At 36.4% G+C, this 17,407-nt stretch overlaps 1 protein-coding gene across 1 annotated transcript in view; it reads right to left on the bottom strand.

The window, feature by feature from the left end:
- Positions 1-4,917: 4,917 nt before the first annotated feature.
- Positions 4,918-17,407, bottom strand: part of GSC (goosecoid homeobox) — a 13,033-nt gene continuing 543 nt past the window's right edge. The window contains exons 2-3 of the mRNA XM_089663813.1: positions 13,108-13,367; positions 4,918-5,315 (exon numbers count right to left, since the gene is read on the bottom strand). Of these exons, the coding sequence (XP_089519939.1) occupies positions 5,163-5,315; positions 13,108-13,367 (413 nt within the window). The 3' untranslated portion in view covers positions 4,918-5,162. The remainder of the gene's footprint in view (positions 5,316-13,107; positions 13,368-17,407) is intronic.

Raw genomic sequence — 17,407 nt, 5'->3', positions numbered from 1 at the left:
CAATTCAGATGTTTTCTATGGAATCCATTCGAAACGAAGATATTCAGTAAATAGAGAACCCGATATTATCTCTGCTGACATACGCCGTCTGCTTACTGGTGAAGGAAGATCTGCCAATGGGACTGCAAAATGGGGACCATTACTAAAAAAAAAAAAAAAACTTCCAGCCCATTGCTAGATTCTGGTCTTTTTTTTTTTTTGTTCATGCATCCAGCCTCATCCTGCAAAATAGACGGGGCGCAGACTTGCGTTTCCCTAGATATTTTCTAACTTATGGAAATGATTGCTTTTATCCGGTATAAAGGGTGGCAAATGGATTCCAAAGTGCGCTGGACCATGCATTAGATCACCCCCCTGGAGCTCAATGCAGACAGTGATATCAATTAATTAAAAAAAATATATATATATATATATATATATATATATATATATATATTTATTTTAAATTAACTGTATTTTGCTGATTAATTAAAAAAAAAAAAAAATATATATATATATATATAATTAACTGTATTTTACTGATTCATTTAAAAAAATTTAATATATATATATATATATATATAATTTTTTTTTTTAAATGAATCAGTAAAATACAGTTAATTATATATTGTATATATATATATATATATATATATATATATATAATTTAAATTAATAAGCAAAATACAGTTAATTTAATATATATATATATATATATTTTTTTTTTTCTTTTTTTCTTTTTTTTTTTTTCAATTTTTTTAAATAAATCAACCCCTGTGAGTGCATGTTCAGCTAGCAGCAATATATGGCCAATAAGGGAAGACCAGCATCAAAATATAGGAGTAATGCTGAAAGCACTTGTAGAATATTAGATACTTAAAAAAAAAATCAGCAGTAAAATACAGTTTAAAAATATATATATTTTTTTTTCATTTTTTTAAAATGAATCAGTAAAATATAGTTAATAAATAAATAAATAAATATATATATATTTTTCATTTTTTAAAATTAATCAGTAAAATACAGTTTAAAAAAAATATATATATATTTATTTATTTATTAACTATATTTTACTGATTCATTTTAAAAAAATGAAAAAAATATATATATATTTTTAAACTGTATTTTACTGCTGATTTTTTTTCTATGTATCTAATATTCTACAAGTGCTTTCAGCATTACTCCTATATTTTGATGCTGGTCTTCCCTTATTGGCCATATATTGCCACTCCCTTGAAGATAACCCTTCACCTAGGAGAACATGCACTCACAGGGGTTGATTTACTAAAACTGGAGAGCGCAAAATCTGTTGCGGCTGTGCATGGCGGCCAATCAGCTTCCAGCTTCAGCTTGTTCAATTAAGCTTTGATAATAAAACCTGGAAGCTGATTGGTTTCTCTGCAGAGCTGCACCAGATTTTGTGCTCTCCGGTTTTGGCGAATTGTCCCCCCCAAGAGCGACCTCAACTTTAGTACGAAAAAACCTTCAGCTCAGATGGGATGACTACATGAAGGGTCACAACGGTCCACGTTGGGGAGTCCTGAGCTCTGTACATAACACAAAGCTTTGCTCTCTGCAATATTCACTAAATCCATCCCAACCAAATCAACGAAAAACAAACAACCAGTTCAAAGAATATCAATTGCAACTGCAACTTTCACTTTGACCGAATCCGTCTACAACTTCATCCAACATTCGTCCGAGACGAAGAACAGCAACCCGGGGATGTCCTATACATGTGGCAGCAACACAACACCCACCATGGACTTCCAATCCCAGTACAGTCATGTGTATGTCAGCCAAATATCCATCCATCCATCTATAGCCATCCATCCATCCATCCATCTCTATATCCATCCATCCATCTATATCCATCCATCTCTATATCCATCCATCTCTATATCCATCCATCCATCCATCCATCTCTTTATCTATCCATCCATCCATCTCTATATCTATCTATCTATCTATCTATCTATCTATCTATCTATCTATCATATGATAGATAGATAGATAGATAGATAGATAGATAGATAGATAGATAATAGATAGATAATAGATAGATAGATAGATAGATAGATAATAGATAGATAGATAGATAGATAGATAGATAGATAGATAGATAGATAATAGATAGATAGATAATAGATAGATAGATAGATAGATAGATAGATAGATAGATAGATAATAGATAGATAGATAGATAGATAGATAGATAGATAGATAATAGATAGATAGATAATAGATAATAGATAGATAATAGATAGATAATAGATAGATAGATAATAGATAGATAGATAGATAGATAATAGATAGATAGATAGATAGATAGATAGATAGATAATAGATAGATAGATAGATAGATAGATAGATAGATAATAGATAGATAGATAATAGATAGATAGATAATAGATAGATAGATAGATAGATAGATAGATAGATAGATAATAGATAGATAGATAGATAGATAGATAGATAATAGATAGATAGATAGATAATAGATAGATAGATAGATAGATAGATAGATAATAGATAGATAATAGATAGATAGATAGATAGATAGATAGATAGATAATAGATAGATAATAGATAGATAATAGATAATAGATAGATAATAGATAGATAGATAATAGATAGATAGATAATAGATAGATAATAGATAGATAGATAGATAGATAGATAGATAATAGATAGATAATAGATAGATAGATAATAGATAGATAGATAATAGATAATAGATAGATAGATAGATAATAGATAGATAGATAGATAGATAGATAGATAATAGATAGATAGATAGATAATAGATAGATAGATAATAGATAGATAGATAATAGATAGGTAATAGATAGATATAGAGATGGATGGATAGAGATGGATGGATGGATAGGAAGAGCTCCATAATCTGTCCACCACCATAGACTGTATGCAGCCGGGCCAAGGCTCCAAAATCATTTCTTTTTACTGATGATTTTCCAGCACCATGAATTGTAAATAAATACATATATATATTCCCAGATATGCCCCCAAACTAAATTCATGGAAGTTAATGACACCCAGGCGTTTCTGGCACACTTTGGGTGGGAGATCGATAATTGGCACCGCCACATGATTGACAGGTCTGCCACATCAAGACCTCAGGAATGTATTGAGCCTACAAATCTCGCAGAATAAAAATAAATATGTGACAACTTCAATGAGATTAGTTATTTATACAAAGTCACACAACCTAAATGACCGTGTGGGGGACTAACGGGCCAGGCTGGAAATTGTTTCATTTTATAAATCTGCAGCAGAACAGCAGAAGTGAGATTATATATATACATATATATATATATATATATAATATTGTAAAGCAGTGAGCAAACTGTTGGCACTGTATATATCCTGTTTAATATTATTTTTATATCTATATATATCTATCTATATCTGTATATATATATATATATAAATTTTATTTTTTTTTTTAAATATATAATATTGTAAAGCGCAGAGCAAACTGTCGGTGCTATATAAATCAAATCCTGTTTAATAATATATATGTATATATATATATATTTTGTTTTTAAATAAATAAATATATATATATATATATATATATATATATATATATATATATATATATATAATATTGTAAAGCTCTGAGCAAACCGTTGGTGGTATATAAATCCTGTTTAACAATAATAATAATAATTTTATATATACATATATATATAATTATATATATATATATATATATATATATATATATATATATATAGTAAATGTATATATATATATATATATAATATTCTAAAGCGCTGAGCAAACTGTTGGCACTACATAATTCCTGTTTATTAATAATAATAATAATAATAATAATAATAATGATGATAATATATATCAAATTCCCCAAACCAAAGTGTTAACATTTCATAACATAACTTTAAACGCGCTGCGATTTCAAATCCCAGCATCCCCCTCAGTTGACATCTTTTAGGGCAAGCCAGTACTTGTAGTTCCAGCACTATGGGGAAAAAAAAAATAAAAACTCATTGAAAAGTTTTTTTTTTTTGGGCAAGGCAGCTGACTAGCAGTTGGCAGGTAGAGATAAATGTTAGAAATGCCAAAAGTGCTAAACACCCCACTGTGTCCTTTAAGGGCATGCTGGGACTAGTAGCACTTCAGCAGCTAGGGGGCCAGCTTGCACAGGGAATTTCAGATTTTGGGGGGCTGGTTTGGCACACTGGACTGAGAAACTTGTCTTCAGGGGCGGACTGACAACTCATGGGGGCCCCCGGGCAATAGGGGATCATGGGGCCCCTGTGTCCTTGCCCAAACTCAAAAAAGCCTACGAAAAAGGTACCAGGGGCATCTCATGGGGCCCCCTACTGACCCCGGGCCCTCGGGCGGTGCCCCAGTTTCCAAATGGTCAGTCCGCCCCTGCTTGTCTTTTACCTGAAATTTGCAATGAGGTTTTAGGTATTTTTTTGGCAGCTGTTTAGACAAATATATTTTAAGAAACACTTTCTTACGATATGGCCATGGATGTGGTCTTAGCTGCGGCATCCAGATATAGGGGGCGTTGCCCGAAGCCCCCCCCCCCCCATATCTGGCACACAGCTTAATGGATTTAAATACGAGAGTGCCCCTTACATCAGGTGTCCCAATCAGAGTGCCCCCATGCATCAGGTGTCCCCGTCAGAGTGACCCCTTACTTCTGAATTTGCAATAAGCCGATTGGATTTTTTTGAAGTGGTCACAAGTTGGAGGAACCAATGAATGTCAAACCTTTTATAAGTTATATCCAGCAAGTCCTAAGTCCCCCTTTCTCACCAACTCTCCCCCCCCCCCCCCCAGGGGGTCTCAGAACACCCCGCCACCACATGCACCATGCAGAAAGCACTTACCTTCCTGAACCTTTTCTGTCCGTGTACAAAAGACTGGAAGACAGAGGCGTACAGAGAAATGGTGGAGCCACCATGGTTTTATTGTTGTGATTCCTTTAACTTAAGGTATAAATAGCACATTCAGTACAGTGTATATCTGTGCAATATGTCTGCAACACACAGGTAATATGTACACGTAAATTTACAGCCCTATGTACAGATCCCACCAAAAAAAAAAAAAAAAAGAGTGTGCAAGGGCGCTTCCTCCTCCTGCGCCGAGTCCAAGGACCTCCGCCCCCAGTACCACCCGGGGGGTCAACTGTCTGAGTCCAGGTCACTTTTGCCCTGTTCCTCTGCCTTGTCGGTGGAGGGTTTGGAGGCTTTATTCCATTTTTGTCCATTTTCTGACTCCTCGGAGGAAGAGCGCTTTTGTCTACGCCACTTGGCCCGGCGGTTCTTGAACCAGACCTGCGACAGAAAAGGACACAAGTTAGGGAAAAAATCTGGCGTATGTACCGGTCTTGTATTTATTATTTATTATTTCAGGCGCTTATGCGTCGCCGTCGGTTTACGCAGCGCTTTACATAGATACTTAAATATATAAATTGTGCCGCGCTCCTGTGTATAAATAATTACAATATTCACTATTTCAAATGACAATCCAAAGAAAAAAAAAAATAAAAAATTATTAAAAAATAATAAAATAATATATATACTTATATCTAGTGTATAAAATACAATTATCTTTACTTTTCTTTACTAGCTTTACATAGATATGGTGCATTCGCATCAGTCCCCGCCCCCGAGGAGCGTACAATCTAAGGTCCCTAACCAGGGGCGGACTGACCATTTGAGCACTCAGGCACTGCTCGAGGGCCCGGGGTCAGTAGGGGGCCCCATAAAATGCCCCTGGTACCTTTTATAGGCTTTTTTGGGTGTGTTTTGAGTGTGGGCAAGGACACAGGGGCCCCATGATCCCAAATTGCCCGGGGGCCCCATGAGTTATCAGTCCGCCCCTGTCCCTAACTCACATTCATACATACACATACTAGGGCCAATTTAGATAAGACCAACGGCCCCATACTAGAGTACCCAGAGGAAACCCACACAGGCACACGCAGAACATGCAGACTCCAGGCAGGTGGTGCCGGGGCTGGGATTCAAACCAACGACCCCATGCTAGAGTACCCAGAGGAAACCCACACAGGCACAGGCAGAACATGCAGACTCCAGGCAGGTGGTGCCGGAGTTGCGATTCAAATCAATGGCCCTATACTAGGGCCCATTAACCTACCAGCATGTCTTTGGAGCATGGGAGGAAACCGAGTACCCGGAGGAAGCCTACGCAGGCACAGGGAGAACATGCAAACTCCAGGCAGGTGGTACAGTGTTTGGCATTCTAACCAACGTCCCTATACTAGGGCCCATTAACCTACCAGCATGTCTTTAGAGTGTGGCAGGAAACCGAGTACCCGCAGGAAACCCACGCAGGCACAGGGAGAACATGCAAACTCCAGGCAGGTGGTGCCAGGGTTGGGATTCTAACTAACATCCCCATACTAGGGCCCATTAACCTACCAGCATGTCTTTAGAGTGTGGCAGGAAACCGAGTACCCGGAGGAAGCCTACGCAGGCACAGGGAGAACATGCAAACTCCAGGCAGGTGGTGCTGTGGTTGGGATACAAACCGACAACCCCGAGTACTGCCAGGCAGAAGTGCTATCCACTTAGCCACTGTGCTGCCCATGTAGGGAAAAAAAAAACCTATAATGGAAGCAATATGTGGATGTATGTATATTACACTGAGGGGGAGATTTACTAAAACTGGTGCACACAGAATCGGGTGCAGCTCTGCATAATAACCAATCAGCTTCCAACTTCAGCTCGTTCAATTAAGTTTCGGCAATGAAACTTGGAAGCTGATTGGTTTCTAGGCAGAGCTGCACCCGATTCTGTGTGCACCAGTTTTAGTAAATCTCAAAGTCAAGAAAAATATTTGGTCCCAATGGGGGAGATTTACTAAAACTGGAGAGTGTAAAATCTGGTGCAGCTGTGCACACCGGCCAATCAGCTTCTCACTTCAGCTTTTTCAATTAGACTTTGACAATAAAAAAAGGAAGCTGCACCAGATCTTGCACCCTCCAGTTTTAGTAAGTCAACCCCACACTCCCCAAACCCCATATAAATGCCCCAGACAGGAAGTTAGGGGAACTAATAAACAGGGACACAAACAGCAATAAAAAGCCAACAGGGGTTCTAGCCTCCGCCTACTCTATTTTAAAATTAAACTTTTTATTTTTTACTCCTGTTCGTGTTGCTGTTAGAAATTTTCCCGTACTTCCTGTCTGCTGATATAGGTGTCCGTTTATGAACCAGCGGTAATAGATCGCTGCTCAGTTCTCCGGCATTCTCGGAGAACACAGTTCTCCTGTGAATGCAGTTTATGAAGCAGTTCTCCGAACGAAGGGAGAACGATCTCCAAACGCTGGAGAACGGTCTCCAAACTCTGGAAAACGGCTGATTTTACTATAATCTCGCGAGATTACAGTAAAAGATCAGTTTACTAAGCAGAGGTAAATTATCTCTGCTTAGTTTGCGGTCCCTCCGATTCTCCAGCTCTGGGCTGGAGAATCTGGAGGGAGAACACAAATCTCCAGCGAAGGGCTGACATGATCTCCTGAGTGTCATAAACTGTGAATGACCAGAGAATAGCTGAGATCCGTTGAATCGCAGCTATTCTCTGTGTCATAAAAGGACACCTAAGTAAGGGGGAAATGTCTCTAATGCTGTAAAAAACTCAACGGGGGTTCTAAAACTAAAAAAAGAATCAAGTTTTGGCTGTACGCACACTTTATATGTAATGGCATGTATGTATCTTATTTCATATCATCATATATTGTATTTCATCTTTTTTTATGTCCATAGAATATTTAAATATTTAGGATTGCAATATGAGAATGGATGAAGAAAGCATTACATATATATATAAATAATATATATATATATATATATATATATATATATATATATATATATATATATATAGATTTAGATATATATATATATATATATATATATTTAACGGGCAATGTGTGAAATCAGGTATTATATAAAATGCCTAGGCAATATAAAAATGGCGAATCTAACATTGCCTATAATATTTATAAATATATATATATATATACACACACACACACTCTTATATATTTATTTATTTTATTTATTTTTTAAAGTTATATATTTTTTTTAACAAGCAATGTGTGAAATCAGGTATCCTATAGAATGCCTAGGCAATATAAAAACGGCAAAACTCACATACTGCCTATAATATATACATACATATATATATATATATATATATATATATATATTTATTTATTTATTTTTTTAATTTATATATTCACAAGATAGTGAGGTGGGATCCACTGTTTTTGTGTTCAGCAAGCATCAAAGGGGTATTTAATAGTATTTTGGATTTCTGTGGGGAGAGTGACTGCGCTGCTTGATCACAGTTGGTTTTACATATATATATATATATAGATAGATAATAGATAGATAGATAGATAGATAGATAGATAGATAATAGATAGATAGATAGATAGATAGATAGATAGATAGATAGATAGATAGATAGATAATAGATAGATAGATAATAGATAGATAATAGATAGATAATAGATAGATAGATAGATAGATAGATAATAGATAGATAATAGATAGATAGATAGATAGATAGATAGATAGATAGATAGATAGATAATAGATAGATAGATAGATAGATAGATAGATAGATAGATAGATAGATAGATAATAGATAGATAGATAATAGATAGATAATAGATAGATAGATAGATAGATAGATAGATAGATAGATAGATAGATAATAGATAGATAGATAATAGATAGATAGATAGATAGATAATAGATAGATAGATAGATAGATAGATAGATAGATAGATAGATAGATAATAGATAGATAGATAATAGATATTCATTGACATACATACAGCATAAGCATTGTAGGTAACACCTAGGCATGTTACTAATGTTTTGAAATTGCACATAATGTATATATATATATATATTAAAGCTGATATCTCTCGTATACCTCTCATCTAATATCTCTAATATACATATTTGTATCTATATCTTTACAGAATGTCTGATTTCACACTTTGCTCCTAACATATATAACACATATAACAACAGCAAATTATATTTATAATAAGAAAATATATAGTAATAAAATAAAATTCTATATTCACGTATACAATATGATATAACCACAGCCAGAATAATAAAGTACAGCAGCAAAGAGGAAATGTCAGAGACGAGTGTATATTATAGAATTGTTTTGATCAGAGAATGGGGAATAGTAGAACGCCTGACCATAAAAAGGGTTAAAATACTAAGGTGTCTGTTTATGAACCAGCGATAAATGATCGCTGCTCAGTTCTCCGGCATTCTCAGAGAACACAGTTCTCCTGTGAATGCCATTTATGAAGCAGTTCTCCGAACGAAGGGAGAACGGTTTCCAAACGCTGGAGAACGGTCTACAAACGGTGGAAAACGGCTGCTTTTACTATAATCTCAAGAGATTACAGTAAAAGATCAGTTTACTAAACAGAGGTAAATTATCGCTGCATAGGTGTCCGTTTATGACACAGAGAATAGCTGCGATTCAACGGATCTCAGCTATTCTCTGGTCATTCACAGTTTATGACACTCAGGAGATCATGTCAGCCCTTCGCTGGAGATCTGTGTTCTCCCTCCAGATTCTCCAGCCCAGAGCTGGAGAATCGGAGGGACCGCAAACTAAGCAGAGATAATTTACCTCTGCTTAGTAAACTGATCTTTTACTGTAATCTCGCGAGAAATTTAGTAAAATCAGCCGTTTTCCAGAGTTTGGAGACCGTTCTCCAGCGTTTGGAGATCGTTCTCCCTTCGTTTGGAGAACTGCTTCATAAACTGCATTCACAGGAGAACTGTGTTCTCCGAGAATGCCGGAGAACTGAGCAGCGATCTATTACCGCTGGTTCATAAACGGACACCTTAGTTTGCGGTCCCCCCGATTCTCCAGCTCTGGGCTGGAGAATCTGGAGGGAGAACACAGATCTCCAGTGAAGGACTGAACATGTTCTCCGCTGATCTCCTGAGTGTCATAAACTGTGAATGACCAGAGAATAGCTGCGATCCTCTGAATCGATCCTTTGAATAGATCCTCTGAATCGATCCTCTGAATCGCAGCTATTCTCTGTGTCATAAACGGACACCTAAGTATCAGTACATGCTTGTGTCCGGGTCACAGATATGGCAGAGGAGGGGTTAACTCGGAAAGAATCATGCGAAGATTGCGCAGCAATGCTGTAGGTCATACAATACTGCCGTATTACAAGCTACTAATTGCTATCGATAATATTTTTTGTAATTGTTGTTTATGTTTCTAAAAGATGTGGCCGTTTGTGACTTAATGGGGTTGATTTACTATAACCGAAGAGTGCAAAATCTGGTGCGTAGAAACCAATCGGCTTCCAGGTTTTATTTCCAAAGCTTCACTGAACAAGCTGACGTTAGAAGCTGATTGGCTGCCGTGCACAGCTGCCCCAGATTCTGAGTGCTCCAGTTTGAGCGATCCCCCACCCAATCACCCCGATCCGACTTCCAGTGAAGTCGCATGATTTCAAAGTCGGATGTCATTCCAAGTTGAGGTGCAACTAGAGGTCCATGCAAGTCGCACTTGAAGTAGTGCAAGCGCCACTTTAGGAATCGGTGCGATTCCAACCAAATCAGAATCGTACCGATAGGACCGCTTTAATTGCGAACAATAGGGTGCTACTTGATGTGCGATTTGCAAATCGCACCCAATGTGACCGGGGTGTTAACAGGGGTGTATTTACCACATGTTAAACAAGGCATTTGCCTAGGGCATAATTATTTAGGGGGGCAGCACTGCCCACTGGAAGAAGGTACATATGCGGCAAGACGACCAGGTGGGATCCAAGAGAGACTGCGGGCTGCTTGATGGTGTATGCAGAGCCCAACTGGCGTTCTCGGGGATGTCCAGAGCTGTGAAAGTGGGTGTCTCTCTGTCGCCATGGGGGGGTGGATGTTAGTGGAAGGCTCTCTCGGGTGGGGGGGGGGGGGTGGATGTTAGTGGAATGCTCTCTCGGGTGGGGTGATGTTGGTCACTGTCAGGATCTCAGGGGGGTGGGGAATCTGGTGTTAGTCGGTGTCAGGCTCTCTCTCTGCCGGGACGGTGGGGGGGAGTCCAATTTTTGTGTTGCCTAGGGCACGACTGGGTGTTAATCTCCCCCAATAAGAGTTGTGGCGGTGGACGAGTTTGTGGTGCAACCAAAGGCAGAGATGTTTTTAAATCTTTATTAAAGCAAAAAGGTTGCAAGGGACCAGTGCCGCCAGCTGATGGACGATGGATGGGTCAGAGTGGCAATGCAAAGCTCAAGCAAAGGGATGGCAGTTTGTAAGCGAATTTCTGAAGTGTTCGCTTAACCTACCCATATATTGTACCAGGGTTTCTCCACCAGGGTTCCATGGAACCTTGGGGTTCCTCCAGAGGTTGCTAGGAGTTCCTTGAGCAATGAGCAATATCCACCTCTCAGATAAGTTCCCGCTGACGCCATTGATATTTTTAGCTATCTATAAGGGGGTACAAGTGTAAAGAACATTCTTCCCACCGACCATCACACCAATGTATCATGAGTTTTAGATTCAGTAATTTTTAGCAGGGGTTCCCCGAGACCAAAAAGTAATTTCAAGGGTTCCTCTGTGTTGAAAAGGGGGTAATTCTTCCCAATGACCACAAATGTGAGGAACATTCTTCCCACCGACCATCACATCAATGTATCATGAGCTTTAGATTCAGTGATTTTCAGCAAGGGTTCCCCGAGACCAAAAAGTAATTTCAAGGGTTCCTCTGTGTGGAAAAGGGGGTAATTCGTCCCAATGACCACAAATGTGAGGAACATTCTTCCCCCCGACCCTCACACCATAGTATCATGAGCTTTAGATTCAGTCGATTTTAGCAGGGGTTCCCCGAAACCGAAAAGTGATTTCAAGGGTTCCTCTGTGTTGAAAAGGCGGTAATTCTTCTCAATGGCCACAAATGGGAGGAACATTCTTCCCACCGACCATCACACCAATGTATCATGAGCTTTAGATTCAGTCGATTTTAGCAAGAGTTCCCCGAGACCAAAAAGTAATTTCAAGGGTTCCTGTCTTGAAAAGGCAGTAATTCTTCTCAATGGCCACAAATGTGAGGAACATTCTTCCCCCCGACCATCACATGAATGTATCATGAGCTTTAGATTCAGTCGTTTTTAGCAGGGGTTCCCCGAAACCAAAAAGTCATTTCAAGGGTTCCTCTGTGTTGAAAAGGCAGTAATTTTTCTCAATGGTCACAAATGTGAGGAACATTCTTCCCACCGACCATCACATCAATGTATCATGAGCTTTAGATTTGGTAATTTTTAGCAGGGGTTCCCCGTGACCAAAAAGTCATTTCAAGGGTTCCTCTGTGTTGAAAAAGTTGAGAAAGGCCGCATTATACAATTTTCTAATTCAATTTCCTCCAACTATGTAGTTCAAGGGCCCTTCCCTGATTGCATACAAACAGAAAGTGTTTAGGTTCAACCTCCTATTTATATGGTTTTGGTAAATCTAAAGGAAATTTGTAAAAGAAAATTGTAGAATGCATGGCCAGCCTCAGCAAAGGATTTTTTTTTATTTCTTGCAAATGATTGGATTATTGAAATAAAGACACTTTCACCTTATGGAACAAGTCAGCGAACTTTCCAAAGTGAATATTCACTGTTCTAAGAGAACAGTCTTTACTCCTGGAGTAAATCAAACCCTACTGCATTGATTGAAGGGAAATTTGGCTTTGTAAATTTTATAAATGAGCTATTCGTAGACAGTTATGTTTTGTCAATGTATCGGTTGGGGGGGAGGGGCATGGTAAGCTATGGGTTAATAAGAGCTAAGGTCAATGTAGAGAAAGAGAGATCTAAGAAGAGCTATCCACTGGCAGTGCAAGGGTTAACATATCAGGCATTGATTAGTGTGAAATGCTTGGAGCTGCTGTATGACCGGTGTGTGATCAGTGCCCAGGGTGGGCAGTGCTGGGGGGGGGGGGGGGTCAATGCATTGAACAAATTGTTTTTAAAATTCTCGGTCTGGAGTCTGGGAAGGGATTAGTAAAGTTCCATTAATAAGTGACGTCACTTAAACACTTAAAGGAACTCACCTCTACTTTCTCTTCTCTCAGGTGGACCCTCCTTGCCAGCTGCTCCCTGGTGCCCACATCTGGGTATTTGGTCTCCTGGAAAAGGTTCTCCAAAGCTTCCAGTTGCTCATCGGTGAAGATGGTCCTGTGCCTCCTCTTCCTCCTGCAGTGAAGCTGATTGAGAAGCTGAAGCTCAGTTCTGGACAGCGTGCCCACGTTCATGTATGGCAGCATCTGATGGGGCACTGGGGGCATCAACACAGAGCCTGCCCCCTCATAACCTGCAAGACAGAGGTGCCAGTTATAGACTCAGCTCTTCCACTTCCAGCCAACACCCCCACAATGCCCAGCCAGGTCATGTGACTGGCACATGCCCATCCAAAAATACATGCCCAGGATGTGCCTAATCCTATTATCCTGTTGGTGAGGTAATACAAGACTCAGGGGCACCAGAGAGCAAGAAAAGCTCACAAAACTACTCCAAAGAAACACTCTGCAAAAACAACTTGATTTTATAGAAAAATGTAAATGATGACATGGGGTTTGTTTAGAGAGCTGAAACCAGTTTCATGATTGCAAGCTCTTGAGAACACCCTTATAACTTTGCATTGTCTTAGACAATATAAACATATTATATAATATAATATAATATAATATAGTATAATACAATATCAAAAAGAAAAAAAAGCATATATATATATATATATATATTATCTATCTATCTATCGCTCTCTCTCTCGACAGATAGATAGATAGATAGATAATAGATAGATAATAGATAGATAGATAATAGATAGATAATAGATAGATAGATGCTTTTTTTAATGCTGATAATTGTTATATCTATCTATCTATCTATCTATCTATCTATCTATTATCTATCTATCTATCTATCTATCTATCTATCTATATATATCTATATATATATAATATTTAATTAATATATAGTTATATTATTTTTATATAATTAAGCGTGTTGACGATATAATTAATTACAATCTATAATTATAAAAAGAAGGTGAAAAGTATGATATCAATTTAATTATTTTTCTTTTAATTATATTTTTAAATATATATATATATATATATATAATTTTCAAATTTTCAAATAAATAAATAAATAAATATATATATATATATATATATATATATATATATTTAATTTAAAAATTACAGTTATAAACATTATAATTAAAAGAAAAATAATAAAATTGATATCACACTTTTCTTTTTTTTACAATTATAGATTGTAATGGAATATATCTTTAGTGCACTTAATTATATATAGAAATAATACGATATAAACGTAAATAAAAAGATCGATTAAACCTGCTTCCTATATTGTACTCCCGACAGATCCTCGCTGATGATTACTGGGTTTGTTCTGTAAGTGAATATATAACGAAATATTTGCTTCCTACAAAGTAGCGAATATTACACCCCAAATCCCAGCCCAGGGACACCCGCCTCGCCCGACACAAACTGAATGAGTCGGTCTACATAGAGCAATGGAGGGGACTTCACATTTATCTCTCATTTACAAACATAAAAGATTGGTTATGAAGAACTCCAATGTGACCGAATATCAATCCAGAAAACAATCTGCATCGTGGATTGTTTTATATGTAGAATGTCACCGGCACAGAGGACAGCCGAATATACAAATGTCCTATAATAATACCACAATCACATCATATAATAATCGGCGGTGTTCTGTCCACCGAAATGTACTGCGAGGGAGTTTCCTGCAATGTAATAACAATTGTATAATACAAATATGAACAGTTCTAGGATGTATTTTAAAATATAAATTGTGGGGACATGAAACTGTCCTTAATATCGATGTGTACTGTATACTCTACATACTGTATATAGCTTTCATTCTTAGCAATCTCATCTGTCTAGAATCCGTCTCTTTATGAACTATAACAATCCGAAATATTCTATCTATCTATCCATGTATCGGCTGTTCTCTATCTACCCGACTATCTATCTTTCTATTTACCTTTTTTTTTTCTTTCTTTCTATTTATCTAGGTTATGTACAGTAAGTGGCGATATCCTTTCATTCATTTTCTTTCATTTTCTTTCTTTCTTTCTTTCTTTCTTTCTTTCTTTCTTTCTTTCTTTCTTTCTTTCTTTCTCTTTCTCTCTCATTTCTTTCTTTCAAAAATGTTATAGTCAATAGGGAGACAGATTCGAAATATTATATTTTGTAACTTCAATAGTTAGATAGAAGGAGAAAGTGGTAGGTATACTACAGTTTCTTTCTCTCTTTTTCTTTCTTTCTTTCTTTCTACATTCCATTTATTGAAACTTTTTATCTTTGGGGATGTGTTCATATGTGGATGGGGATAGATAGATAAATAGATAGATTATGGACACGTGAGAAAGAAAAAAAAAGAATGACAGAAGGAAAGAAAATAAATAGATAAAGAAAGAAAGAATATGGACATATGCAAAAACTGAAGAAATATATAATGCCGAATAGACAGAAAGAGAGAAAGAAAACAGAAAGAAAAAAACGAAAGATGGATAGATAGATAGATAGATAGATAGATAGATAGATAATAGATAGATAGATAGATAGATAGATAGATAATAGATAGATAATAGATAGATAGATAGATAGATAGATAGATAGATAGATAGATAGATAGATAGATAAAGAAATAGTTATGTGTATATATATGAAAGAAGAAAGAAAGAAAGAAAGAAAGAAAGAAAGAAAGAAAGAAAGAAAGAAAGAAAGAAAGAAAGAAAGAAACTGTATCCCTACAACTTTCTCCTATCTCACACAACTATTTTGAAGTTAAAAAATATAAAATTTCGAATCTGTCTCCCTATTGACTATAACATTTCTAGAAAGAAAGAAAGAAAGAAAGAAAGAAAGAAGAAAGAAAGAAAGAAAGAAAAAAAGAAAGAAAGAAAGAAAGAAAGAAAGAAAGAAAGAAACTGTATCCCTATCACTTTCTCCTTCTATCTCACACAAATTTTTTGAAGTTACAAAATATAATATTTCGAATCTGTCTCCCTATTGACTATAACATATTCAATTCCATTAAAGAAAGAAAGAAAGAAAGAAAGAAAGAAAGAAAGAAAGAAAGAAACTGTATCCCTACAACTTTCTCCTATCTCACACAACTATTTTGAAGTTAAAAAATATAAAATTTCGAATCTGTCTCCCTATTGACTATAACATTTCTAGAAAGAAGAAAGAAAGAAAGAAAGAAAGAAAGAAAGAAAGAAAGAAAGAAAGAAAAAAAAGAAAGAAAGAAAGAAAGAAAGAAAGAAAGAAAGAAAGAAAGAAAGAAAGAAACTGTATCCCTATCACTTTCTCCTTCTATTCTCACACAAATTTTTTGAAGTTACAAAATATAATATTTCGAATCTGTCTCCTATTGACTATAACATATTCAATTCCATTAAAGAAAGAAAGAAAGAAAGAAAGAAAGAAAGAAAATGGACATGCAAACACTGAATACATATATAATAGTGAATAGGCAGAAAGAGAGAAATTAAAAGTAAAATAGAAAGATAGAATATAGGAAAGAAAGAAACTGTATCCCCTCCACTTTCTCCTTCTATCTCACACACATTTTTTGGAAGTTAAAAAATATAATATTTCGAATTTGTCTCCCTAGTAACTATAACATTTTCTATCTAACTATTCAAGAAAGAAAGAAAGAAAGAAAGAAAGAAAGAAATGCAAAAACTGAATAAATATACTGAATAGAGAGAAAGAAAAAGAAAAAAAGATAAGAGAGATATATAGAATATAGACATACGAGAAAGATCTCTATCCCCATCCATATATATATATACATACATCCCCAAAGATGAAAAGTTTCATAAATGGAATATATCGAAGGAAGAAAGATTGTTATATTTAATTTAACATAACATTCAGGGTCATGTTTTCTATATATCTATCAATGTATCGATGTTCGGTGGTAATATATAAATGTATCGATGTTCGGTGATCATGTTAGGAATGTATGTTCGGTGATCATATATTGATGTTCGGTGATCATATATCGATGTTCGGTGATCATATATCGATGTATCGATGTTCGGTGATCATATATCGATGTTCGGTGATCATGTATCGATGTTCGGTGATCATGGAGGAATGTTCGGTGATCATGTAGGAATGTATTGATTGGTTCCTATGTAATAGAATTGCCTATTCGCAGCAATGTGGTGCTCTAGGGGCTGGTGGACTACAATTCCCATCCTGCCAGTTCTTGCATTCTCCCAGCAGCTGATCATATCCCTCTATATAGTAGTCTGTAGTCTCTAGACATTGAAACCAGCCCCCC

The sequence above is a fragment of the Staurois parvus genome, unplaced genomic scaffold (assembly GCF_062004578.1).
Source record: "Staurois parvus isolate SC_StPar_1 unplaced genomic scaffold, SC_StPar_1.0 ptg001774l, whole genome shotgun sequence".
Lineage (NCBI taxonomy): Eukaryota > Metazoa > Chordata > Amphibia > Anura > Ranidae > Staurois > Staurois parvus.
Note: the sequence above shows the minus strand (reverse complement) of the source record. Positions and strands in the feature narration are given on the sequence as shown.